The 27937-nt window shown below is 39.4% G+C and overlaps 1 protein-coding gene across 4 annotated transcripts in view; it reads left to right on the top strand.

Moving 5' to 3' along the window:
- LOC146401023 (uncharacterized) overlaps positions 1-27937 on the top strand; it is a 395912-nt gene that overhangs the window by 340664 nt on the left and 27311 nt on the right. For 3 of the 4 annotated variants that reach the window (XM_084973292.1, XM_084973290.1, XM_084973289.1), the window contains 3 exons: positions 21321-21365; positions 22503-22608; positions 23846-23919. In XM_084973292.1, coding sequence (XP_084829418.1) covers positions 22576-22608; positions 23846-23919 — 107 coding nt within the window. In that variant the 5' untranslated portion in view covers positions 21321-21365; positions 22503-22575. Of the gene's footprint in view, positions 1-19844; positions 19940-21320; positions 21366-22502; positions 22609-23845; positions 23920-27937 lie in introns of those variants that run through there. The other variant, XM_084973291.1, reaches the window with a different exon arrangement.

The following is a 27937-nucleotide window of genomic DNA, read 5'->3' as shown; positions in this document are numbered from 1 at the left end:
TGAGAGCTGTGTATTTTAGAGGAAAGTCCCCCAGATTTTCCTTGGGAGCTAAAGAATTTCCAGGAGTTGGCAATGAAGTCAATCCTTGTTGTTTTATTTTTCAGTACTTCCAAAAACTTTTATTTGAGAAAAATTTCAAAGAAATAAAAAAATGAGTTTACCTGTTCAAAATCAAGAAAACATGACAACTTCCTAGTTTGAGAACATCTCCATGACTCCACAAACTTTAAAGCTAGGCTTAATTTCGTGGAGAGAGTCCATTAATAGCAGTTTCTAAGAAGCATCTAGAAATTATTGGCAATTAGGATGTATTTTATCAGCAAAGCCTCTAGCTTCTATACATTCAGTTCCATGTACATGAAATATTCTTTCCCCTATTCTTTATATAACTTCTCCCTTAACTCATTCAACTCTTAACGTATAACTGCTGTCCTAGAGGCCTCTTTATTTGCAGATCAGCAGCCCCACTCCTGAGTCTTTCTTTCTTCACTGATTGTGTTTAACACAGTTTTTATCCCTACCCACTTCCATTATTCACATCTTCCAAGCAGTATATTCCCCTTCATTTAGTTCCCACCCCTGCCAACCTCACATTTCTGTCTCACTTTCTACAACTGTAGAAAGATGGGGGTGCAATCAAGCTGGAGGCAAGAGCGAGGTGGTGTGTTTTCTGTCTTTCCATCACAATACCTGGTTCTAATAAGATTCAAGAAATGTATTCCAAATGAGATGTTGGGCACTGCTTCTTGATTAAATTAAGACTTTGGCATTCTTAGATTTGACATGTGAAATTTAAAATTTCTACACATACCTTAAAAGTTGTGCTAAGGGTATGTGCTAAGTTCTGGTTTTCCTGAGTTTTGAATAAGTCTTTAGAAAGTTAGTTAGTTAGTTAGTTATTTTGGTCTTTTGTCTTTTCATGGCCACACCAGCGGCATATGGAGGTTCCCAGGCTAGGGGTCTAATTGGAGCTGTAGCTGTCAGCCTATATCACAGCTCATGGCAACGCCAGATCCTTAACCCACTAAGCAAGGCCAGGGATTGAACCCGCAACCTCATGGTTCCTAGTCAGATTCATTTCTGCTGTGCCACTGGGAACTCCTAGCAAGTTATTTAGAGCACCACAATCTCTCAACAGGCTTTATTGCTTTCCTCCAATAGTTGTTTATAGAATATATCATGTTACCAAATTTGGGGATTTTTAAAGTTTCAGGATGTCTCTTATCTATAACAAATGTCCAGTGTATTTATTGTGGCTCCATTCTGTATATTAAACTATTAGAATAGGCATCAAAACTTAAGGGCCTTTTATAAAGAGTTGTGCATTTTAACTGCACCATGGAATACCACAGAGGGGTTATGAAATAATTGACTATAATTGCTACTCCTTGGGATTGTGCATTGAAAGTGAGAGGGGGAATAAGTGATATATACCTTGAAATTATATAAAAATTATCAAGATGCCTAAACAGAAGAAAAATAATATAACTGAATTTATCCCAAGCAAGATGAACGAAGTATTTATTAGATTGCGGTAAGGCAAAAAGTGTTAAGAATAAAACATTTTCTGGTAGTTTGTAAAAGAGGAAGAACTGGCCGACCCCCACAGACTACTGTAAAGAGATATAAGAAGTAAAGTGAAGCCTGCTGCCATCAGAAAAAAAAAATCATCAAAACCTAATTAATGACTGCCCAGATCTTGGCTTTGAATATATTCTCCAATGAAAAGGTTGAAGAAAGAGAGTTACACAAAGAAATAACTGGTGCTAGGGCTGGGTCTGGGAATACACAAGGCAAGCCAGAGCAATGTGCAGGGCCAGGAAGTAAGGAAGCGCTCAGAAAACAAAGGGATGGGGCATGTTAAAGGGACACAGGAGCCGACCTGAAAGAGCTCTCAATGGCCAGGACTGGATAATTCTAACCAATGAACAAAAGAATGTAGTATTGGATTATAAACCAAACTATAAATGCCCATGTTCATACTGATATAAATAAATGATTGAATAAATACATAAGAGATCCTATCATGGCTCAGTGGTTATAGAACACAACTAGCATCCATGAGGATACGGGTTCGATCCCTGGCCTCGCTCAGTGGGTTAAGGATCCAGTGTTGCTGTGAGCTGTGGTATAGGTCGCAGACACTGCTCAGATCTGGTGTTGATGTAGTTGTGGTGTAGGCTGGCGGCTATAGCTCCAATTCGACCTCTAGCCTGGGAACCTTCATATGCCAGGTGTGCAGCCCTAAAAAGGCCAAATAAATAAGAAAATACATACATACATACATAAATTACAGAGCTAAGATAAATCCATGTTACAGAAGAATCCAAGTAATTTATGTAAATAGTCCCCACAAGTAGGGGATCTGAGCTCCCCGTTCCTTGAGTGTTGACCGTCTTTAGTGACTTGATTTTATTTTATTTTTTAAATTTTTTTGCTTTGCTTTTTAGGACCACATATTGAAGTTCCCAGGCTGGCGGTTGAATCAGAGCTGCAGGTGCCAGCCTACACCACAGCCGCAGCAACACGGGATCCTAGCCATGTCTGCAACCTACACCACAGCTCACGGCAATGCCAGATTCTTAACCCACTAAGCAAGGCCAGGGATTGAACCCGCAACCTCACTGATACTAGTCAGGTTCGTTACCACTGAGCCATGAAGGGAACTCTTAGTGACTTGATTTTAAAAGAGTATGCAAAAGTGGGGAAAAACACTTAACTTATGGTAGAGAAACCTGACAAACACTACTGGATCCAAATGATTAAGGTTAATATCAACAATGATAAGTCAGGTTGATAGCATGTATCTTTTTTTTTTTTCCTTTTTCCTCTGCATATGGAATTTCCCTTGCCAGGGACTCTTTCCAAGCCTCAGCTGTGACCTATGCCACAGCCATGGCAACACTGGATCGTTAACCCATTGTACCAGAGAACTCCAGAGAGTATGAACCCTTAATATACTGTGACGAAAAGAGCATTTCACCTCTATGCTCCCCTCTCAGAAACATGTAAATCCCAAATGGGGGACAAATTCCAAATGACTGACATTCTACACAACATCCAATGGCTATTCCTCTAAACTTTTAAGGTCATCAGAAACAACATCTGAAAAACTGTCACAGCCAAGAAGAAATTAAGGAGCCATGATGATTACGTGTAATACAGTATCCTGGATGAAATCTTGAAACAGAAAAAAAAAGAGAGAAAATTAAAGGAAAACTACTAAAACCTGAATAAAAGTGTGAATTTTCGTTAATAGTAATATATCAGTGTTGGTTTCTCGGTTGTGACAAAGGTATCATAGAAATATAAGATCTAACATTAGGGAAACTGAGTGTGAAACTTTCTATACTATCTTGGCAGCTTTTCTATATTAAAGATTTTTTTAAAAATCTAAATTAACTTATTCAAATTACATTAAAGAATGCATTAGGAAGACAACTAACTGTTTTTGTCCCTGGGGACAAAGAGTAATATTAAATAATGATAAGAATAACAATAGCTATCATTTATTGAGTGCTTACCCAGTTCTAGCACCATGCTGAGGAAAACACATATTATTAACTCATTTCACCCATGCAGCAAGCCCATGAGCTAGGTAGTCCTAACCCCCATCCCTCCTTCACAGATGAGAAAACTGAGGCAAAGGGAGGTGTATGGGGTGGATGGCTGAGGTACTGAATATTGCTAAACTGGGAGAGAGTTGCTCAAAGAAAAGTCACACAACATGACATTTCTCAGATCAGACATCCATACTCAAATATTGAAGGGATTATTACACACAGAAGGTGTGATTAGAAAGTTATAATGGGAAGAATTATTCCTAAGAGAGAAAAGAGAATATAATCAGATTTCTTACCCTAAGCTGTCTGTGGATTGCAACTGTATAACAGAAGAATAATGTACAATTCTGGAGTGGGCATATGGTGATACATTCTATCCTAGGGATCTGAGGAGTCAGTACTTACAGATGAACTAGGATTCATATAAGCCAGCTTTTACTTATGAATGTCGATTATATGCCAAAGATATGGAAATAGATGCAATAAGAGGGCCAGCCAGCCAAGAGCTGCACTCCTTTCTGGAATAGAGGTTCAAGAACCAAAATTCCTCTAAAATTTTATGAAAAAGTCTGAAAATTAGGGAGATTACTTTAGATCACGTTTGTTTGAGGACTTTTCTGTCAGAGAAGGGGAGTCTAACAGAGCTAAAATCCAGAAGAATGGGGAAAAGAGAAGACATGCAGACCTGCAAGCCATCAATGGGCAGATAGCGGAGCAGGGGCTTTCAGAAAGAACTGACTGCAAGATCAAGAGCACTTGTCCCACGACAGAAAACATGGGACCTGGAGGGGAGCAGTGGACTTGGGCTTTTCCCTTATTCACTCTGGTGAAAGGTTGTCCCTGCAGGTGTTTCTGATGTTTACTTAAATAAAGACAGAACGGTGCCTGGTTGCAATCATGGAGAATGCCACAGCATAGCTCCAGCACACATACTACTCCCTCCGTGAATACTTCTTTACTGAATAAAAGAATTCCCCACAAATTAGTTTTTGTTTATTAAATCCCAAGTGAATTACCACCATCTAGTTATATATTGGCTGCATTCTACCGGACAAGTAAATTCAAAATCCTAATTCACAGAGCAGGGAAAAAGAAAAGGAAAACCACCCAAATTTTCAAAATCTAGTCACAAGTCTTGTTTCTAGATTTGTGTCTATACATTAACTAGGTCCTGACATTCTGAAACTAGCTAATACATATTCATTGCTCAAAAAATGTTTATTGAGAAGTCCCCACTGTGGCACAGTGAGTTAAGAATCCAACTGCAGTGGTCCAGGTCGCTGTGGAGCCTGGTGTTCAATCCCTTGCCTGGTGCAGTGGGTTAAAGGATCCAGCATTGGAGTTCCTGTCATGGCGCAGCAGAAACAAATCCGACTAGGAACCATGAGGTTGCAGGTTCAATCCCTGGCCTCGCTCAGTGGGTTAAGGATCCGGCATTGCCGTGAGCTGTGGTGTAGGTCGCAGAAGCAGCTCAGATCTGGCATTACTGTGGCTGAGGTGTAAGCTGGCAGTTACAGCTCCGGTTAGACCCCTAGCCTGGGAACCTCCATATGCTGCGAGTGTGGCCCTGTTGGTCGCAGCTGCAGCTTGGATTCACTTCCTGGCTAGGAGGGGAGTGAAGCATAAATTTTTTTAAAAATGTTTTTGGATTGCTTGTGTAAAATGTGTTTCTGGCTCTGGGGATAGAGAGTTGCATGGCAAATAGTACTTTCCTTCAGAAAGCTCAGCATCAATAAGAAGAGTAATAATAGTAGCTAACATTATCAGATGCATGTGTTCGGCACTGTTTTAAGCAGGTTATATATATTTATTTAATCTTCCCGATAGATATATAAAATTAGACAAAATTTTTTTCATTTTTCAAATGACAAAACTACAACTGAAAGAGCTTGAATAACTCACTCGAGGATATATAACTACTAAGTTACAGAGCTAAAGTTTGAACTCAGTAAAACTGACTCCAGAGCACAATAGAGTATGAAAAACATCTCATAAAGCTGTGTGATTTATAAAATATATGTTTACCCATAATACATAATACCTAGTGCAGTAAAATGAATATCAAGTGTCAATAGTATCATCTGAAAGTCTAAGCCTCTCCAACCTGAAAGATTCAAGCAGACTGTGCACGTATGCATGTGTGTGGGGGGGGGGTGGCTGAGAAGGGATGGTAATGGTTTAAACAAATGTAAAATAGTAATAAGAAAATAATGATCTGATTAAATTATACCAGCAGACTCATGCGTACCTAGCCTCTCAATCTTTCTTTTAGGATCAAGAAGAACTTGAGGTCTCTGTTATGAGTGTTCACAGTCTGAGTGTTATCGGTCCCCTCCCAGTGCTTTCCTTCCTTCATTGTTCCTGACAATATGGCCCCAGAGAAGCAAATAGTTCACTTTGTTCAGATTTTTCCATTTGGAGTTTTGTGGAAAATTATGTGTTCAATGGAGGTCTTGAGGAGAGGGAGAATTTTTTAGCTAGCGCAAGAAGGAAAAGTATTCTTGGCTGAGGGAACAGCAAGGACAGGTATTCTAGAATCTCTAGAACATAGGCTACAGAGGGTGAAGAGAAATGTGCTGAAGAAATGGCAGGGGAAGCTCATGCACAATTGCATAAATTTTGCCAAAGAGTCATTGAAAAGTTTTAAGGAGGGTATTCACATAAACAATTTGAAGTTTAGAAATAGGGTACAAACACTAGAGGTATGCATACTCGCTAAGACTCTACTGAAATAATGAAACTTACCAAGAAAAATATATGTCCTTTTCTGTGTGTGACATAAGAAAAATGACAGTGAGTCTGAATCCAACAGAATGGATATGTGAAACATTCTATCAAGGTCAAATTGACAGTCTTCAGTGACAAACTGGATTTTTATCCATTCATTTATCCAAGGAATATTTACTGAGCATCTGTTCTGTACTTGGCATGGCTCTAGATGCAACAATGGACAAGACAGAGTCTTTGCCTTATGATACATTCCAGTAAGGGAAACAGAAAATATGTAAATTTACAACATGTTAGGTAATTATAAATGCAATGAAGAAAAAAGGGAGGGAGTTCCCATCGTGGTGCAGTGGAAAGGAATCTGACTAGGAACCATGAGGTTGTGGGTTCGATCCCTGGCCTCGCTTAGTAGGTTAAGGATCTGGCGTTGCTGGGGCTGTGGTGTAGGCCAGCAGCTGTAGCTTTGATTAGACCAATTAGATGCCTAGCCTGGGGACCTCCATATGCTATGGGTGTGGCACTAAAAAGACAAAAGACAAAAAAAAAAAAAAAAGAAGAAGAAGAAAAAGAGAGCATGACATCTCTAGCTGATATCAAAATTTGTTGTGTCTGAAATGAAATTAGTCTTCTCCACATACCAGATCTTCCTGTTGTGTCCTTACATTCAGCTAAGGACACCTCCAGGAACTTAGTTATCCAAGATAGAAAGCCAGGGGTTAACAGTCACTCTCCCTTTCCTTTACTAGTCTCTTCATAAATTTTTTTCTCAAATTCTATCAATTCAACCTCCTCATGCCTCTCAAGTTCCTCCACTTTTCTCCCACCCCCACTGCTATTTTTCAAGTCACTTTCATCACTCAGCAAGACAACATTAGCTTTTCACGTGCTTTCTTGCCCACCCTTCTCACCACTCCATTCCCACATCATTTCCAGCATGCCATTCATCTTGCAATAGTGCTCATGTCATTGTCCTGCCACAAACCCTTCAGGGCTTTCCTATATTCTCAAGATAAACTCTTAATCCTCTAGCAAGGCAAAAATTCCCTGAATGACCTCACTCTTGACCATGTCCCCAATCTCAACATCTCTCCTACGTCACCCAAAAAATATGCCTCTTTCTAAATATGCCATCTGTCCTCGCCTGTGCCCCATCCTTTGCACAGACCCCACCCTCTACCCTTAAAAATTCCCACCCCTTTCCAGATAAAAGTATGTGGGGTAGCTCACAGAAATGCTCTGAGACTGAAAAAGTGGGATCATTTTTTTTAAAAGGCAAAAAACAGCAGAGGTGTGTAGTAGGAACTCCAGACACTATTGTCAAGATGCCACCACTGGAACACATTTACACAAAGGTTACTTTTCATTGCTGTGTCATTCTCTCATGATTCAAAGTCCCAGGAGAGAGTCTGGTTGGCCTGGCTCAGGTCACATGAGGACTACTTAGCTGGAGACAGGCATATTTTTACATCACCACATATGGGGAGACAGCAATTCACTATACTGTTATCAAGGTGCCGCTACCTAAGAAGCAGAGTCCAAAACAAGGATCGTTGTCCACTCAGCCTTAAACCAACTGTGAGAGTCACTGGGTTTGTAGAGGTGGAAATAACACTTTTTCACTAAAGTGTGGTAACATGTTGGAGAAAACCAGAATGAACTCTGTGCTGTCTTGTTTTCAAAGAAAGTCAGTATTTCATTATAACAATGTCCTGATAAATCAGCCATTCATTAAAATATTATACAGGCTAAAATCAGGGCCATTTCTTTTGTCATCTGAAATAGATAGAAAGCTCAAAAAAGACATTTTGAACTAAAAAAAATGTGATACTCCTTTTGAGGTATATCACAGGCAAGGAAATTTCTAAGATAGACTAATATCTTCTGTGTCATCCTAGGGTTCATGAAAATAAATAAAGGGCTATACTCCTTTTCTTGAGGAATAATGAACATCTTCCTGTTACTTCTTGTTTCTCTTGGGAGTCTCGTGAAGTCACATGGCATGTAGCACAGATACCCTTGCAATTTCAGCAAACACCACCAGGCATGCTGAAGAATTTCCCTTCAGCTCCTGTCCCTGCCATCCTCCACATGTCACAGGCATTTAGTTGTATTCATTTTTCAATCAGGACATGAGCTCCCCATTTGCATGCAGAAACATATTTTGGCTCAGAAGCAGACCCTGGGGTATGGCCATGCTATGTAGAGGGGCCTCCTCTTTGGAATCTCTTAGATTGCTTGAAAGAAGTTTTGGTGAGAAATACACTCAGGGCAGCACCTAAGTCTTAAACCTAAAATGTGGGATGCAGAACTTGCAGGTTTTCCATAAATAGGATAGTGGGTGGCTAGATGTTTTAAAATTTCGTTCAGTCCAAGGCACGTGCAGTGGTATTTCATTGTGGCTTTGATTTGCATTCGCTTATTGATAATGATGCTAAATATCTTTTCATTTGTTTGTTAATTTACTATCTGTATGACTTCTTTGGAGAGGTGTCTCTTCAAATTTTTTGCCATTTAAATTTTTTTTTCTATGAGTTTTGAAAGATCTTTATATATTTTTTAAACAACTCCTTCATCAAACATATAATTTGCAATTTTTTTTCCTAGTCTGTGACTTTCTTTTTCACTCTCTTAATAGTCTTTCCCTTTTTCTGCCACCAAGTTCATTGGCTTTTATTCCTTACTCTTACCTACTGACAGACATGAACAGAAGCAGAGTTGCATATACTTGGCTACTCCTCTAAGAGAAAGACGTGCTTAAAAAAAAAAAAAAAAAGAAAGAAAGAAAAAAGTGGCATCAGTTTCTAGAGGAAAAATATCAGGGAAAGACTGTTCTTATCCTGCTTTCCCTGCTAACTGGCAATGCTACCTGTGCCAACTAACTTTCCTGTTTCTATTTTGTCTATTGCGCATAGTAATGGTAGTTGTTAGAGCTCAGTAAGATAATTAATGTAAAAGAAGTTTGGAAAAGAAAAAATGCAGACTATTATAATAAAAATTAGAATAGACAAGTGCTTTGACACATTTGCTATTACTTCACAATTATAATTCCCATTTGATAATAGTGCTACTTTCAGATTCAGAAACTAGAGAAGAGCTCCATTTCTTCCCGCTGCTATGTGATGCAGTTATGTCCCAGTGGTGCAAACAAGTTATTCTCTCTAGTTTTGAAAGTTACAAGCTGATAACTAATTAACAGCTTTTTGGCCAACGAAAGTTTTGGTTATTATTTTCCCCCAAAGAGGAAAAGTCAAATTTTGAAAAGTTCACTGAATGCATCACAACTTCTGGCAGATTTCATTTCTATTATTGTTTAGCCATCAAAATACTAACTCTATAAGGAAAACTGGACATGATATAATCCAAGTCAAATCAATAAAAAGATTGGCTCTTTGTGGGTATATGTATATTGAATCAAAAAATTATTTTGAGGGAGTTCTCATCATGGCGCAGCAGAAACAAATCTGACTAGGAACCATGAGGTTGCAGGTTCAATTCCTGGCTTCACTCAGCAAGTCAAGGATCCAGCCGTGAGCTGTGGTGTAGGTTGCAGACACGGCTCAGATCTGGTGTTACCGTGGCTGTCGCGTAAGGCAGCAGCTACAGCTCCGATTAGACCCCTACTCTGACAACTTCCATATGCCATGTGTGCGGCCCTAAAAAGACAAAAAAAAAAAAATTATTTTGAATTGAATCTGGAAGCACTTTTTAAAGTTTAATAAATGTTTCAGAAATCAGTTGGAACTCCACAAATGATAATAGTATTAAGCTCACTTCAGTGGAAATGGTCTGATCAACATATCAGTTGCCAAAAATGTATGAGCCCAGCCATCTCCATTGCCTGCCTAGAGGTAAGAAACCCTACTTGTACAGTTTTGCTTTAAAAAAATTATCCTTGTTTAAATTGTTCATGGTTGCTCTAGTGGTGACCCATGGTGAGAAATCCAACTCAATTCAACCCTCTATCCCTCCCTCTTATACAGGCATTTCCAAACTCTTCAGCCAGCCTGAACACTGCCAATGCAAAACAACTTTACTGATTGCATTTTAAACTACTTTAAGCAGCTTGAGTGATAGACATTCTCCTCAGTGCAGAGAATGCAAAATTTAAATCTAAACTTTGGAATGCAGAGCATCCATGTCTTCTGCAAAACGATCTCAAACGTCCCCAAAGTAATGAGCAATATCTGTAATAACATCAGAACAAATATCCAGTAAAACAATCGCAATGGCATGATTATCTGCTTTAAAGAATTGAACTAGTTAAATGGAAACTTTTCAAATATTTTTTTTCACAGTATGAGGTTTGGTTTTTAAAAGGTGGCTTTGGAGTTCCCTAGAGGCCTAGAAGTTAAGGATCCGGCATTGTCACTGCTGTGGCATGGGTTTGACTCCTGGTCCAGAACTTCTGCATTTGCAGGTGCAACAAATGAATGAATGAATGAACAAGAGAATAAATAAATAGGTGGCTTCAAGGAGGAATTTTATTTCTATATTGAAGACTTAAAACACCAGGATGTTTAGGAAAACATATAGAGTCTGCCTTAAATTGAAGCAATTTCAGTAAATAGAGCTCATACTAGAATTACGATTCATGGGAAATATTTTCAAAAATTGTGGCCAAATGGACCATTGAAACCTGCATTGTTATCATGTTCAAGTTGTTAGAACAGTTCATTCAGTATTTTTTATTGTTTATTTTGAGCCACTAGCTAAGCTCACATTCCAGAAATATTCAAACCAAATTAGGGAGAAAAGCACAAATGGAAAGAAGAGTATCTTAATTATATTTTAAAGATTAAAATGCCAAGGAAGTTCTTCCCATTTCCCAGTTTTGCTAAATAATAAACGCCACTGGTTAACATTTCAAATACCATAAAAAATTGCTTTTTTGCTTTTTCTTACAAACACCGAGTACCTCGAAATCCCCTTGCCAAGTTCTCTAAAAGCAATTAGTGACTTTTTTTCTCATTGGAATGTGAGGTTTCATAGTAAGTTTTCAGAGTTCCTGCACCCACACTCTTTCTAATGCTTCAGAACCAAATGGCAAGTAGCTGCATGGCACAGAGCTATTCAATACAGAAAACAGGAATCTCTTAACATCTAGTAACCAGCTCTGCCACTTCTGCTCCTGGCACCAAAGAATGAAAAGGAAGAGAAAGAGATGGGAATGCAGGAGAAAATCTCTGGGACCTTGACTTAGGCAAAGACTTCTCAGTGTTACACCAAAAGCAAGATCCATAAAAACAAAATGAAAAATTGGACTTCACTGAAATTAAACATGTGCTCTTTTAAAAACACTATTAAGAGAGCGAAAAAGAAAGTCACAGACTAGGGAAAAAAATAATTGCAAATTATATGTTTGATGAAAGAGTTGTTTAAAAAATATATAAAGAGCTTTCAGGAGTTCCCGACATGGCTCAGTGGTTAACGAATCCGACTAGGAACCATGAGGTTGCAGGTTCGATCCCTGACCTTGCTCAGTGGCTTAAGGATCCAGCATTGCTGTGAGCTGTGGTGTAGGTCGCAGATGCAGCTCGGATCTGGTGTTGCTGTAGCTCTGGCGTAGGCTGGCAGTTACAGCTCCCATTCCACCCCTAGCCTGGGAACCTCCATATACCACAGGTGCAGCCCCAGAAAAGACAAAAAAAAAGCTTTCAAAACTCAAAGAAAAAAATTAATGGCAAAAAATGAAACTTTCCAGAGAAAAGAAAATCATGGACTTGGAGAATAGACTTGTGGTTGCCATGGGGGAGGGGGAGGGAGTGGGATGGATTAGGAGCTTGGGGTTAATAGATGCAGACTGTTGCCTTTGGAATGGGTTAGAAATGAGATCCTGCTGTATAGCACTGGGAACTATGTCTGGTCACTTATAATGGAGCATGATAATGTGAGAAAAAAGAATGTATACATGTATGTTTAACTGGGTCATCATGCTGTACAGTAGAAAATTGACAGAATACTGTAAACCAGCTATAATGGAAAAAAAATTATATTTAAAAAAACCTGAACAGATACCTCCCCAAAGAAGTCATACACATTGCAAATTAACAGACAGATGAAAAGATATTTGTCATCATTAATCAGTAAAAGAATGCAAATCAAAGCCACAATGAGATAACTCTGCACGTGCCTTGGAATGAATGAAATTTTAAAACTTATGATATCAAATGTCTGTAACAATGTGGAAAAACTGGGACCCTCATGCTCTGCTAATGGAAAAGGAAAATGGTATAAGCATTTTGGAAAACAATGTAGAAAAGTTTCTTAAATTAACATACACCTACCATATGATTCAATCATCCCAATCCTAGATTTTTACCTCAGAGAAATGAAAGCATCTGACACAGAGACTTATATGCGAATGTTCATACAGCACTATTTGTAATAGCAAAAAGTAAGAAACAATTCAAATATCACCAACATGTGGATGGGTAAACAAATGGTCCTTTATCCATTATGACAGAATACCACTCTGTAATACACAAGAATGAACTACTGACACCAGGGCAATACAGGTGACTCTCGAAAAAAGTGTAATGAGTGAAAGAAATTGACAAAAACCAAAAAAGCACATACTGTATAACTCTATTTAGATGAAATTCTAGAAAATGCAAGGTAATCTGTAGGTAACAAAAAGCAGATCAGTGGTTGCCCTGGTGAGGGGGAAAGGGGTGGGGGTGGTGAAAGAGGGAAGGAATTACAAAGGAACACGTGGAAAGCTGTTGGAAGTGATGGACATGTTAATTACCTCAACTGCAGTGATAGTTTTGTGGACGTAAACATATATACAAACATCAATTACACGCTTTATGTATGCACTGTTTAATGTATATAACTTATACCTCAATACAGCTGCATTTTAAAGAAAAAGAAAGAAAAAAAGCACCCTGCAGAGATATTAGGATACCAAAGAGTTGGAAACAAACCAAGCTGTCTGCTCTTGGCACACATGGAACTTCCTTTCCCCCCTCATGGTATCTACAAATTTATGAACTATCAAATAAAGTATGCTGTCTTCACGGATAATATACACACAAAAGGCATTCAGACCATTAGCCACTCTCCCCCACTTGCCCAGGAGAAGAATAATCAATGTGTGATGAGAAGCAGAGCACACAGATTTGATTTACAATGTTGCCCTCCTCCCTGATGGTGGCTGGGCAAAACAAACTTATACAGTGGGAAATGCTTCTTCCCCAGGCTTCACTAAAGCATACATCTTTTTCCTCAGCTTTCTGCACCAGTGGCGACCTGCTCTCTTGCAGCCCGGATGGCTCCGTCCATGGAGCAGATGGAGCCAGTTCCTTCCTACCTACAGTTAGATGTGATACTCACTGATCAACATTTCCTCCTTGCTGAGTGTTCTTGTTCACATGTGTTCATTTGGCATTTTACCTGCTTCTAAGATGTTCCAGCAGCAAAGATGCCAAGTCATAACTGTTCTGCTCTGGGAGCCTGGGAGACTTTGGGGGTACTGTTTAATTCTATTCGCTATACTTTCCTGATGATGATGATGATGATAAAGATTTAGACTTTGTTCTGCAATACAAGTTGATCTTCTCAGATACATTCAGCTGAAGATATTTTTATAAAGATATTGGTGTGACATCTTTTGTGCATAGTGAAAACTAGCTCTTTCCCATTTCTGTTTCTTCCCCAAGGGAGGTGCCAATGGCTTTATTAAAAGGAAGGGGCCGTTTGCCAGTTGGAATTGCCTCACACACCCTGTGAAGCTGCCCAACACAGCCAGTGGGCCAAAGAACCCAGTCTCCACCCTGGGATTTGGCTCCTGCCCAGAGTTCACACAATCTGACAAGCAGCAGAAAAAAGCCAACACGTCTCTCCTGTGTGTAGCTATTTTCTTGGCACAAGTGCAGTTCAGTTTATACCAGCTAATGCTGTCCACATAGCATATTTACCAAATATACAAATAGGCAGTTCATATGACCCCTCACAGACATGGTAATAGTTTATACTGACAACTGACCCAGAGCTGAATTCTGCCAGTTATTCTGTGATTAACTCACTGTACTGGCAGAGAAAAGGCAGCTCTGGCTGGACCTTTAGTTTCAGGTGGGGAATCAGCCTCCCAAGAGCTCTGCTACTGCGATCCAGTCAACAGGCTATGAATGCAGAGGTTCTGGATACCTTTAAAGCATTGCCCATATACATGAAATGGGAAGACTGCATTGTACCAGCATCGACTCTTCCTAAAATATTATCCTCTGTGGAGTTTGGGGTTGTTCTTTTGTGGTCTAACGCCCCTTGAAAGGTTTAACATACACAACCAACCCAGGTTTATAGCTTCCTTTTGGTTTTCAGTGGAGAAACAGAATCTGAAGACCACAACACCAGCAATGAGCAAACTCCCCACGATTCCTACCAGCCAAGGGATCTGGACAAACCTGACTTGTCTTCAGAAATGCCATGAGGAGCCTCCTCCTCAACAAGGGGCTTTGCCTTCCTTCATTGCTTTCCATTCCATTGCCAACAGTATGAGTCGTTAAAAAACGCTCTTCAGCCTGGGGACTAAAGGACTCTTAGGACCTTCCCAGACCAACTTATCATATCTCCAACTTAAACTTTAGACACAAGTCCACATCTTAATGTTTTTAAAAGCTGCCCAGTCCACCTCTACTTAAATTATTGCTGATCTGGAAAATACATTGAAATGTTAGCTATTTGGTGACTCTTTGTCTCCTGTTAATTTTTTAAGTTAAATGTTTGGCAAAGCAAAAGTTGCCAAGTATCTTAAAAACTGCTTGCTGCACATGCTGGAAAAGTTCCACATACCATGTGAAGACTCTTTGAGGTGCAGGACTAAAATTTCACTTATTCTATTTGTTAAGGACTTGGGAACTTTTTCATGTTGATAGGAAAAGGAAAGCAATATTTTTGAAAGTAAAAACCAAGCAAAATTGTATGCATTTCAGAGTATATTTCTCCCAGCAACTCACAGTGAGTGGTGAAGCACATAGTTAAAATCACTTTCCTTCTAATTCATGCATTTCCTGATATATAAAAACATCTGTTTAGTTAGTTAGAAAGTACACATTGGCACAGTCCAAGTTCATTGTGACTGCTCGTGACAGGAAGTGGGGGCTGATATGGGGCTATCAGTTTCAGCGTGGGACACAGGTGCCCTTGCTACTTGGTTATTCAATATTTTTAACAACAACCCAAGTTATAAGCCGCAATTGGGAGTGAATTAGTAGTATTTTTTTTTAAATCACAGTCTTGTATTATAAGGAGCCAAGTTAGTGAAAGCATTGCCATGGCCTGGAATGCACACAGAGTAAAAAGGCAGGAATCCTCCCTTGAAAACAGTGACCAGAATTTGGTGAGGACTTCAATGGATTCTCCGTTGTCTTAGTCTATGCAGACTGCTATAACAAGACACTTTTAACTGAGTAACTTATAAACAACAGAAATCCTTTTCTCACAGCTCTGGAGTTCGAGATGTCCAAGATCGAGGTACCGGCTGATCTGGTATCTGGTGAGATGTTTGTCCCACTTCCTGGTTCATAAATGGCATCTTTTCACTGTGTCCTCATGTGGTGGAAGGGGCTAGAGAGTTCTGTGGGGTCTCTTTCATAAGAGCACTAATTCCATTCCTGCTCACTAACCCACCCTCATGACCTAAGCATCTCCCAAAGGCCCCACCTCCTAATACCATCACATTGGGCGTTAGGATTTGAACATGTGAGCTTCTAGGGGGCTCAGACATTCAGACCATAGCACCTTAGTAAGAACTTTGTTCTCTGTTTCTCAATTTTTTGCTTCTATCATCTTTTGAGACCTGTAGGCCCTGGCTGCACAGCTTTATTATAATATTAAAGAGTCACAATCTAAACTGGTAATAATAACAGCCAAGACTTGAACACCTATTATGGTCCAAATATTGTATTAGCATCTTCTTGTAAGTCAATATGACCATCAGCCTCCCAAAAATCCTCCAAGGTAAGTGTTATTATCCCCATTTTACCTGGAAGGAATCTAAGATTCAGAGAGGGCAAATTACCGACCAACAGACATACAGTGTTAGGCAGCAGAGCTTCAAACACAGGACTGTCTTCTTGCAAAGTCAGTGTTTATTCTACCATGTTTTACATCATTCCTTCTAGCAAAGTTATAAAGACTGTCAAGTTTTCCCTGAAGGTCAGTGTGTTTCCTCCATTCCTGCACTTCATGCTTTAAAGCATGAAAAAAACAAGCAGTCCTTCCCTGCCATTGATGCCGAGTCCTAATTATTTTAATATGGTTATGTCTGCCAATATAATAATAACATCATAACACCCATGTATGACTAATCAAGATGTGTGGGTTTTTTATTTTTAGGGCTACACCTAAAAATCAGAGCTGCAACTGCCAACCTAAGTCACAGCCACAGCAATGCAGGATCCGAGCCACATCTGCAACCTACGCCTTGGCTCACAGCAATGCTGGATTCTTAACTCATTGAGTGAGGCCAGAGATAAACCTGCATCCTCATGGATGCTAGTCAGGTTCTTAACCTACTGAGCCACAATGGGAACTCCAAGCTGTGTTTTTGTTTCTTACTAGAGAAATAGCTCTGGAATTGAGGACAACATAGACTGGATGAGCCCAAATACAGCTGGAAAAGAAGGACATTTATATGAAGATAAAGGGGACAATTTTAAAATGAAGGACATTTAGATAAAGCTAAAGGGTACAATTTCAAAAATTATTAGTACTAGGAAGGAAACACTTCTAGGTCATATAAGAGTTAGTCTGCTTAAACTAAAGTAATAATATAGATTTCTTGTAAGTCAGACAAAAATAACTGTTGATTTGGGGCAGGAAGCAATGTAAAGGTTTAAACGCCTACAGCTGTCAGAAAAGACTCTTCCAGCTAGTTTCTGTATCTATTCTCTCCACCTACAGTTTCAGATTAATGTTGAGCTAATCTAGTAATGTACTTTTTGCTATACTCAAAAGTGGTTTGTTTTTTTTTTTTTTTTCAAATTTGAGTCACTCGTCCCTTTTAAAGGAAAATGGTCATTATGGAGCCTCTTTTTTCATAGTACTTAATATAAACTTCTTATGCTTGAAAAAAATAAAATTAGTAATAAAATTAATCTATCCATGTCTATCCATTAGATACAGTCAAAACTACAGATATAATTAAATTAAGTTATTAAAGTGAATTTAATTTATCTGATGCCATTTTACTGAAACCCATGTGTTGGTGTGATAAATGGTAGAAGAGGAGTTCCTGTTGTGGCTCAGCAGCTACGAACCCAACTATTATCCATAATGATGTGGGTTCGATCCCTGGCCTTGCTCAGTGGATTACGGATCCAGCATTGCCATGAGTATAGGTCGCAGATGCAGCTCAGATCTGGCATTGCTGTGGCTAGTTTGGCAGCTGTAGCTCCCCTTTGACCCCTGGTCTGCAAACTTCTACATGTTGCAGGTGCGGGCCTAAAACAATAACAACAACAATAGATATATGTTGAGTTCAGTAATATTAATGCAGATAAATGCCTTCTTAACTAAAGCATGCACCATATAATGAAATTAACCACATCAAGACTTTTTTTTTTTTTGCTCTCTCAGGATAATCGGACTTGAATTTAATCTAATCCACAACAATGTATTTTCACAGGTCAATGTAAGTAACTCTATAAAAATGGCTGCAGGAGTTCCTATTGCGGCTCAGCAGTTAACGAATCCGACTAGGAACCATGAGGCTTCGGGTTCCATCCCTGGCCTTGCTCAGTGGTTAAGGATCCGGTGTTGCCAGAGCTGTGGTGTAGGTCGCAGATGTGGCTTGGATTTAGTATTGCTGTGGCTCTGGCGTAGGCTGGCAGCTATAGCTCCAATTAGACCCCTAGCTTGGGAACCTCCTTATGCCTTGGGAGCCAGCCCTAGAAAAGGCAAAAAGACAAAAAAAAAAAAAAAAAAAAAAAAAAAAAGGCTGCAAATCGTCCTCAACTTACAATGGGGTTATGTAGGTTGAAAATATCATAAATCCAAAGTGTATTAGATACACCTGACCTACAGAACATTGTAGCCTAACCTACCTTAAACATGCAAAAATACTTGTTTTAGCCTAGTTAGGCAAAATCACCTAACAGAGAGCCTATTTCATAAGAGTGTTGAGCATCCCACGTAACATACTGAATATTGTACTAAAAAGGAGAAACAGAATGGTTGTGAGGGGACAGAATTGTTGTAGTTGTTGTATCAGTCGTTTACTCTCCTGATCACATGGCTGACTCAGAGCTGCGGTTCACTGCCCTGTCAGCACCATGAGAGAAGATCTTATCAAACATTGCCAGCCAAGGAAGAGATCAAAATTCAAAACCGAAAGTATGTCCTGAATGCATATTGCTTTCACACCATCACAAAGTCAAAAAATCCCTAATTGAACTGTTATAAGTTGAGAACGGTATTCAGCTTAATTGAAGATAAAATTAGTATTATGGGATGGGAATTAAGATTAGTTTGGTCAGGAGTTCCCTTGTGGAACAAGAGGCTAAGGATCTGGTGTTGTCACTGCAGCAGCTTGGGTCACTGCAATGACACAGGTTTGATTCCTGGCCCAAGGAACTTCCCATGCTGTGGCCACAGCCAAAACAACAACAAAAAATTAGTTTAGTATTAGAGATAAAAATAGTGTTTTGAATTTCTTTAGATTTTCTAATATTTTCACCATTAAAGTAGTCTAGAAAGAGGCAGCTCCTGACTAATACAGGGAAATCATGACATCATCCGAAACCTGGACTCCTATATATCTGCTCCTAAATCACGTCTTCCATTTTTAAGGCCACCCCATTGTCCATGGAGCTCATGCTGGAATTCTAATCATCGTAGCCCCACTGAAGGCAAAAGAGAGAGTTAATGCAAAGGGACAGAAAAGATTCCTCCCATCGAGTCAGTCCCCTTTCAACTATCTTGCCATAATGTCAACACAGTATTTCCACTTAGGTTTCATTTACCTAAACTTAATCATATGGTCATATCTAGCAGCAAAGGAAGAAGAGAAATAGAGATTTGTTTGATTTGGGTTTCCAGGCAGCAATATACCTGCGTGTGTTACTAAGGTGAAAGAAGGGTATGGATACAGGAATAGGTAACTATCTTGGTTGCATGTTACATCTTTAAAGTCTTCATTTTAACAATCCAGGGCAGTTCTTAACAGAATCAGGAATACTGACATTTACTGTCAATAAACGATTGCTATGTGGTACGTACAAAGATGACATCCTCTGGGTGTGAGTGAAATAATAGAAATATATATTCTATTTCTGCCAGTTCATGACCCAGAGCTCCTAAAACTCTGGTAATTTCCTAAATGATAAAAGCACTATGAGCATCTTTTGTTCTAATATTTGCATTTGTTTATTTGTTTTTTAATCCCAGTTCCTGACAAAGAACTCTTAAAAATCCCTTGGAATTTCCCGGGCTATAGGAATGTATTTGGTTGTAAGGAGGCCACTCTTGGTCCTAGATGGCTTGAGGATGGGGACTGGTCTCAGAAAGAACCAACCATAATTAGAAGCTTGGAATTTTCAGCCTCACCCTCATCCTTTGTAAAGGCAGAGGAAGCTGGAGACCGAGTTAATGATTAAGCATGCCTCTGTGATGAAGCCTCCATAGAAATCCCCAGATGACAGCATTTGGTGAGCTTCCTGGGCTAAACCCATCCATATACCAGGCTGGCACAGTCCAACTCCATGGGGACAGAAGCTCCTGTGTTCATGAGTCTTTCAGACTTCACTCTACATATCTTTTCATCACCCTGATTTTCCGTAACCTTTACATAATAAAGGTAGTTATTCTATAATAACATCTAAACATAAGTAAGTGCTTATCTGAGTTCTGTGAGCTATTCTAGAAAATCATAGAACTCAAGGAGGGGGGCATATAAACCCCAATTTAGAACTATTTGGTCCAAAATGCTAAGGACAACCTGGGACTTGCAATTGGTGTCTGAAGTGGGGGGCAGTCCTGTGTGACTAAGCCCTTAGTTTGTGAGGTTTGACATTAACTCCAGGTAGAGTGGAGGGGCTGAATTGAATTGTATGTCACCCAGCTGGTATCACAGAATCAATTGGTATGGACAAGAAAAAAAAAAAAAATCACACATCTGGTGTCAGAGGCATCATGTGTGTGAATAAAGAAGATTCACAAAAGTGTTTTTCCTACACATTGCCTGTCTACTTACAGTGTGAAAACAACAGCAATACCTCTATGCTACTACAGGTTCTTTGTGTTCTATTTGCTGAAACTTTAACATGTAAAAGTGGTGACTTGGGTCTACCATTATTTTTATCTTCTAAAACTCTAGCAAAATCTCCATTCATACAACACAATAACAGGTTTCAGTTTCTAATATAGCCTCCAGCAACCTGAAGGATCGATTTTTTTCTCTCTTTTATAGATGAGGAATCTGAGGTTTAGAGAGATTAGACATCTTGCCTGAGGTCATGCAACTGAAGCCAGGGCTGACCCACTGCATGTGCTGAGCCCTCTCAGGTCTCCTATGACCATCCAGACATCTGTGCAAAGCCCCCTTGGCATAGAGACCCTTCTTCACATCTAGGGATCTGTTTAACATGCTGCATGGCCATGCAATCTTGGAGGCTTAAAAGAATGAATGTTTTGCTTGGCACTTCAATTTCAAGGCATCTCATGGTACCAAGTAGGGGAAGTGCTGCTCTACCAAGCACAGTGATAGAAGCTGACAAGTTTTGGCAATTATAGAAAAATGACATATCATTATGATTAAAAACATTAATTCTAGATTGACACCACTTCCTTTTGACTCATAGTTCCAGACTTACTGACTGTGTGATCTTCATCAGATTAATCAACCTGTGCTCCAGTTTCATCATTTGTAAAATGTAGCTATTAATAGTAACTATACTACAAGGTTGTTAGAGGATAAACTTGTACTTGAAATAGTTCCTAACACAACAATACTATAGTGTTTGCTCTTATTCATAGTAGCAGTTATTATTATTATTATTAATTATTGTTGTTGTTGTTGTCATTCCACAGAGGCTGCAAAAGGGAACAATTTTCCATCAATAGGAATACCCTGAGGTAAGGATTATAAAGAGTAAGTAATTTAGAGAATCATAGAAAATGGAAATGTATTTGAGAGTCACAGTGACTCTGAATGAAATAAGATCTCATATTCTACTAGTAATTTTATTTTGTTTTGGTTTGGTTTTTTTGCCACTGGTGTGCAGCAGCTTGATGTGGGATCTCAGTTCCCAGACCAGGGATGGAAGCCTGGCCACACTGGTGAAAGCACCAAGTGTCAATCACTAGACCACCGGGGAACTCCCTCCATCAGTTATTTTAGATAGAAATTTGTCCTTAGCTGTCATTAGAGGAAAGGAAATTAGTCTCTCTTTTTTTATTCAACCACAATACAGCTTAGCAAAATCATTGACTTTTTTTTCTTTACTCAAACAGCCAGACTCACGTTAGAAATAATGACAACAGGCTGCAAGAGGAAAGGAGGGATAAACCTTAGGTTTGGGTGGAGGAGGGGAGGAGCACCCACATGTTTGGGAAAGGTGGAAACTACTAATGCAGAGAGACACTGGCAAGAAAGACAAACAGAGGGACTGAACTACCCGTTAGAGATAGACCTGACCATCGTTAGCCCTGAACTGGATTTTCCTGGGCATTTTCCTTCTTTCGATTGATGTGTTATCCTCCTGCATTTGGATTTCCCAGACCACCTGATTCATTTGACTTTTTTTTTCCAATGTGATGTCATATGTACCGTGTTTATAACAGTCCACCAAGAAATAAATGGGCTTAGAGTGCATCCTCCTCCTCTGCGGGACAGGCACTAAAGGATGCCTCCAGTCTTCATTGTGTACAACAAACTACAATATTCATGCACAAATAATTACTAAAAGAAAAAAGTGTATTTCTGAGTGGTATTATAAAAAATGTCTTCTCCGTTTTCACCCAGATAAACTCAGGCATAAGGCTTCCAGGGAGAGGCCCTCTGAGTCCAACCTCCTCCAATTTCCTAAAGGAAAAAAAAAAACCAGCAATAAAGAGTATCTTTGGAACTAAAAGCAACTAATTACAGAGACAATGAAAGCCATTATGCCTGAGGAACCCTAGCATAATGAGACTCACTTGGTACCTTTAAGAATGGCACATATATGTGAGGAACACCTGCCACACTTGCTTTAAACCTTGCTTTTTTTGTAGTTACACCAATACTTCCACCCAGTTCATCAAGAAGCTGTGACTCCTTTTCCTCCTCAACCCCAGCACATCAAATATGCAAACAGGTGGATGTGACTCCTTGTGCAAGGTAATTGATGGGGGTAAACAGAGGTTTCTGCTTTTGCCGTAAGTGTATGAATTATGAAAGAAGTTGAGAGCTATCAGGAAGGATAACTGCAGATGGTAAAGCTGGGAAAGAGAAAGAAGGGTAGGGACAAAGCAACGTAATACAATTGCTGGGGGTCCCCAACCCTTGCGCTCTCTAAACCTGTACAAGAGACTCTCTCTGCACCCCTCTCTCCTCCAGAAGCCCTGACAGCCTCTGGACTTTGGCACGTGCGTGGACACCAGCGACCACGTTTGATACGCTTAATGCAATTATTCCAACTCATCACCTCATAGCTTTTCTCTTCTTTCTTCTGCCTGCCCATTTTCTAGCGCAGTAGCACCCCCACTAGAGGGCAAGAGAGGGCACAAGAACAAATTGTGCCCTATTAACTGAGTCCATAAAGTCTTGATAGTTAAGAATTTGTTTTGTTCACAGAGTCTGCAGTCCTACTTAACATTCATAGTGGAGAATGGATCCCACTTGAATCCTAGAGTCATTTAAAAGAACTCAAAATTCTAATTTTGTGACTGGCTCAGGTTTTTCCGAGTTGTTATTTTATTTGCTAAATTCCTTCTTTCTCCTGGACTCGTTACAAAACCTTTGAGCAGGCTCTCTGATGCATGTATGCGAGACCACTCATGCTGTGTGACAAAATGCTGATTGATTTACATAACTCGCATCCACTCAAGGAAGAGGTGGCCAGTAAAAAAAAATGGGATCCACAAACAATTTTATACGTTTTCACAAGCAAATCCTAAGATTTAAAAGAGTGAACAAGGTTTTGCTGCAAATATGTTTACCTAAGTTCAGCACAGTATGGAGCCTACTAATATCCAGGTATGACAGAAAGAAAAATAGACAAGTTAAAATTGCATATTTTAGAATCGACTCCAAGGTAACTGAAGTATGAAATATGTGTGCAGCTTTGCTAGGTTGAAAACAAACGGGGTCCTTATTTCAGGGTTTTTTTTGCTTTTTGGGTTTTTTTGAAATCTATACTATATAGCTCTTAGAGAATATAGATTCACTGCCCTTTCTTTATTACATGCAACTGCTGTTTCTATTCTGGGAATTTCTCGTGAATTAACAGCCGCACTGTCACATATGGTTGCCTTTTCCACCTGGTACTGTTGAGGGTTAAGCTCCTATTGATTTCTGTGACTGGGGCTTGGAATTTTATGTTGTTGGTTTGTTTTTGTTTTTGTTTTTGTTTTAGGTCGAATATATTTCATCTGAGAGGTCAAAGTGTAGCAGTGCAGCTGCGGTCTGGGCATTCCCAGCTAGAGGAAGGTAACAACACACTTTGTCTACAGAGTCAAGCATGAAGAAAAACTACAATTAGCTTTTACTGCTTTTCTGCAGAATCTGTATTTGCATTTTAAATTACATTTTGGTGTACTCATTTTCATTTTTCTTTTGGCTTTTAAAGCTGGAACAGAGTCTCCTGACAAAAACACTGCCTAAGATTGGCATTTATTAGGGGGGGGAAAGAAACACATCCACATGATTTTTTTTTTTCTAAAATATTCCTTTGAGATTAGTTATTTCAGAAAGTCATGTTGACAGGCAGATGGAGAGAAAGATGCAAGATGGTTTCAGAGATTCTAGGAATCTCAAAGCCTGGATTTCCATTTCAATTCCTTGCTAGTCAGTGAGTTTCTCTAGCTTGCTGTATTAAAATGTGTACTAAAGTAATATATATTAAACTTGCTCTCCTGATACATGCTGACAATTACAGGGCTTATCACACCAGTAAGTTTATTGAAATCAAGTCAAATCAAACTTCTTGTCTCTTCAATCCCTGCCGAGATGCTCTTTCCACAAATTGCTGAAGCTATGTTCTCTCTTCCTTTGGTTAGCCTAAATGCTATCGATTAGCAACCACCTACGCCGTAAGTGACCACTGGGTGTTAAATGTAAAACAATACAGAAATTCACTTGAATTGGATCGTGGGTTCATTCTCCCTTTGTCAAAGGGGGCCAGTGCCTGGGCATCAAATGATTTACACATTTGCCATTCTCATAGATTTTTTGGTCAATAGCATTAAGGATAAGTAGGTCAAAAAGAATACCTTATTTTTCATTTTATTACTGAAGGACAGATGTCAAACAACTGAAGGTTGAGCCAGGTGTCAAGATCGGTATAGAAAACAATACAACTGAACAGTCAGTTTTCTAGAGAAGATGCTAACATGGAAATGGGCAACTTGGACCCAAGTGGCCCTAAAGGTCCTGATATTGTGGGATATTTCTAATTCTCTACAATTCTAGAAAATACAAATTTTCTCCATCTTAGTACTTTATATCCAAGCACATTCTAGTCTGTATTTTTCTAGCACTCAGTAGTTTCTTGCACTAGTTTCTTAGGGTGCAATAATAACAAAATTCTTTAGACTTGATGCATTTTTACATGCATTCATTAAGGGAAAAAAGTTGAATATAAAAGGCACTAGGGACACATTTGTGAAAAATGCACGTAAAACCCCTGGTCTCAAAAGTTTACATTCTAGTTAGGGAAAGTATCAGTAAGGAGGAAAAAAATGAACAGAATCATTTCAAAGAGCTATAAGTGTTAATGACAAAGAATAGAGACAAACTAGAATGATGTGGGGGAGGTGAGGAGAATTTAAACTGAGTGGTGACCTAGTGGAAAAGGTGACACCTGAGCTCCATGGCAAGAAGGAGAAAATGATGAAAAGATTTGGGGTCAGAGATCAAATAGAGGATCCAGCAAACGCCTGATGTTCAAAGAAGCCGGTGTGGCTGCTGAACAGTCAGGAAGAGGAAAAATGGAAGGGGATGAGCTCAGAGATAGAGGTAGGAACCCCATTTTTAGGTCACCAGAAGCTACTGGGCTATTTCTATGAAATTGCCCCCAGAGGCAGTGGGTTAGAACAAAGGCTATATTTTGCTCACAATTTAGAGTCTAGGAATATGGGAAAGTTTCTTCCAGGGAGTTTCTCTCTGATCCATGTGATACTAGCTGGGGCAGCTGAAACTGGAGAACCCACACCTCAGGGGCTTTCTTCAGTCAGTGCCAGGTGTTCAGTGCTCCTTGACCTCTCTCTACATGGCCCCTCACACTCTAGGCCTCTCCAAATTGCTTCTTTTTCTCACAAGTGGCATCGTGGCTGTCTCATGGTAGATAGCCTTCTTACATGAATCCTGGCTTCTCCCAGAGCAAGCCTTGACCCAGGCTTCAAGACATCAGAGTTCCCCTCCTGAAGTCACAGAGCATTCCTTCTCTCACCTTCTGTTGCTCAAAGCTCTAAGGCCAGCCCATATCCAAAGGGAGGAGAATCAGACCCCTAAGGGAAGAGTGTCAAAAAAATGTATACCACAGAGGCCATGGTAAGTGTTCTGCCTTTTAATCTGAGGATAATGGGATGCCACTGGAGGCCTTAAGTATGGAAATGGCATGATTTTATTTTTGTTTTTAAAATATCATTTTGGCTGCAAGATGGAGAATACATTGAATGATGACCAAAGAGAAAGGAGGGAGATCAATTAGAAGTTACTACAGTTGTCCAGATGGCTGACAGTGGAACGGCAGCAGGGGAGCAGTAAAGTAATAAGTAAATATGGTAGCCATAGTGAAGGGCTTGCAGTTGGATAGGTCTGAGGGTGAGTCAAAGAATCAGGAAGACTGAAGATATTCCTGAGGAGCTGGCTTTACGGTGGTGGTACTATTTACTAAGACAGGACGGAAGGGGTAAAACTACTTACACATCTCATTTAATTGCTCAAATAGGTCTTTGCGGTGGCCGTGTGATAGGCCTTATGATCCCACATTTATTGTCAGATGAGAACAAGTGGATTCACAAAGACAAGGAAGGAGAGGGAGGAGGGAGGGAAGGGAATAAAGGAAGAGAGAGACTTTCCTAAAATGATTAGCTAGATAATGAGAGAAGGAGTCTAAAATTGGTTCTGATACTTCGTTATCGTTGTCTAATCTTCCATTATACAACATAGTTAACTGTCAATCATTAGTATAACAAGTTGAGTTTTAAATTATTTATTCTTATGTTAAACCTACTCAAAGACTGTCTCCCTCTGGGTAAAAGAAAAACAATGACGATGTACACGAGCAAGAGTTTTGTTCTTAGCAATTACAGAATTTAAACAGTGAAAGGACAGTCTTTTTGAGGGCCCTCACATTTAGATCGAATTGATTTTGATTTTATGTCTGTTAACTATCACCTACTACATATAAATTTTTTAAAGTTGAATTGAGGATCAAAGTAAATGGAGAAAAAGTGTGATCTGGTAGCAAAGTCCTGATGGTTCTACTCCTTATTTCTGCCTTTGACACTAGAAACTGCATGAAAATTTCTTAAATTATGTGTTCCAACTTCCTCATTGCCAAAGGACTACAAAGCCCTGTCAGTCATGGATGTGTAGTGAGAAAAATGTTGGGATAAAAGTTTTATGTACTCAAAGTAGCTTCTTACTATTGTGAATTCGTCCCCAAACAACATTAATTTAAAATTTTAATACTCTACCCTTTTCCTAAATTTAAAAATAGCTAATTACTATGACTCTTGGTAAGTAGAGTCCTTTTACTGCCACTTCTTGAGCCACATTGATCAGGATGCAGTACCTAACAGACTTTTGCAGCACCAGTCATCATGTAGGGAAACCCACAATATGGTTAAGAAAACAAACGTTCTGTGAGCTTCTTAGTCACTAAGACCGTCTGGGACTTTTACCACAACAGAGTAACTATTAGACAAACTTTAATAACCGCTGATAATTAATTTTTATCTCCCATGCCCTTGCTTTATATTGAATTGTTTGCCACAGTCAGCATCTCCCATTTGGTGAGAGCCTGGGGCATTGCGCTAACACACACACACAGCCCAAGATACCTTTCTTTCAGTCTTAGCAATGTTCCTTTACCACATGTGGGTATCGATCAGACTTGTTTCCATTCTGGGGGAGTACCGGAGTAAAGGCACTATCTGAACAATCATTGGGTGATATGGTCTGAATTTTTTATCCCTCAGCAGAAACAAGTTGGAAACATCTAAATTGCCTATTTCTTTCTTTCTGTCTGTCTGCCCTTTTTTTTTTTTTTTTTTTTTACCCAATAGTCTCCTGTTGAATCTCAAAATTGTGCTGTATATAGATGAGGATGGAAGTAATTCTAAAAGCCAGACCATTTCCCTCCTCCTCATTTTCGGAAACTGATCTAACTTATTTAGAAATGCTTAGGTAACAGCAGGTTTCAAGACCTCTGCTGAATGCCTAAATAAGCTTTCTGATTATTCAAAGATTTAATGAATGTTTTCTGAGAAATTGCAGCGTA

Source organism: Sus scrofa, chromosome 8 (genome assembly GCF_054392235.1).
Source record: "Sus scrofa isolate SSC_HxYL_T2T_F1_AM1 chromosome 8, Sscrofa_HxYL_maternal_Yorkshire_Landrace_v2.0, whole genome shotgun sequence".
Lineage (NCBI taxonomy): Eukaryota > Metazoa > Chordata > Mammalia > Artiodactyla > Suidae > Sus > Sus scrofa.
This window is presented reverse-complemented; position numbering and strand designations above follow the sequence as displayed.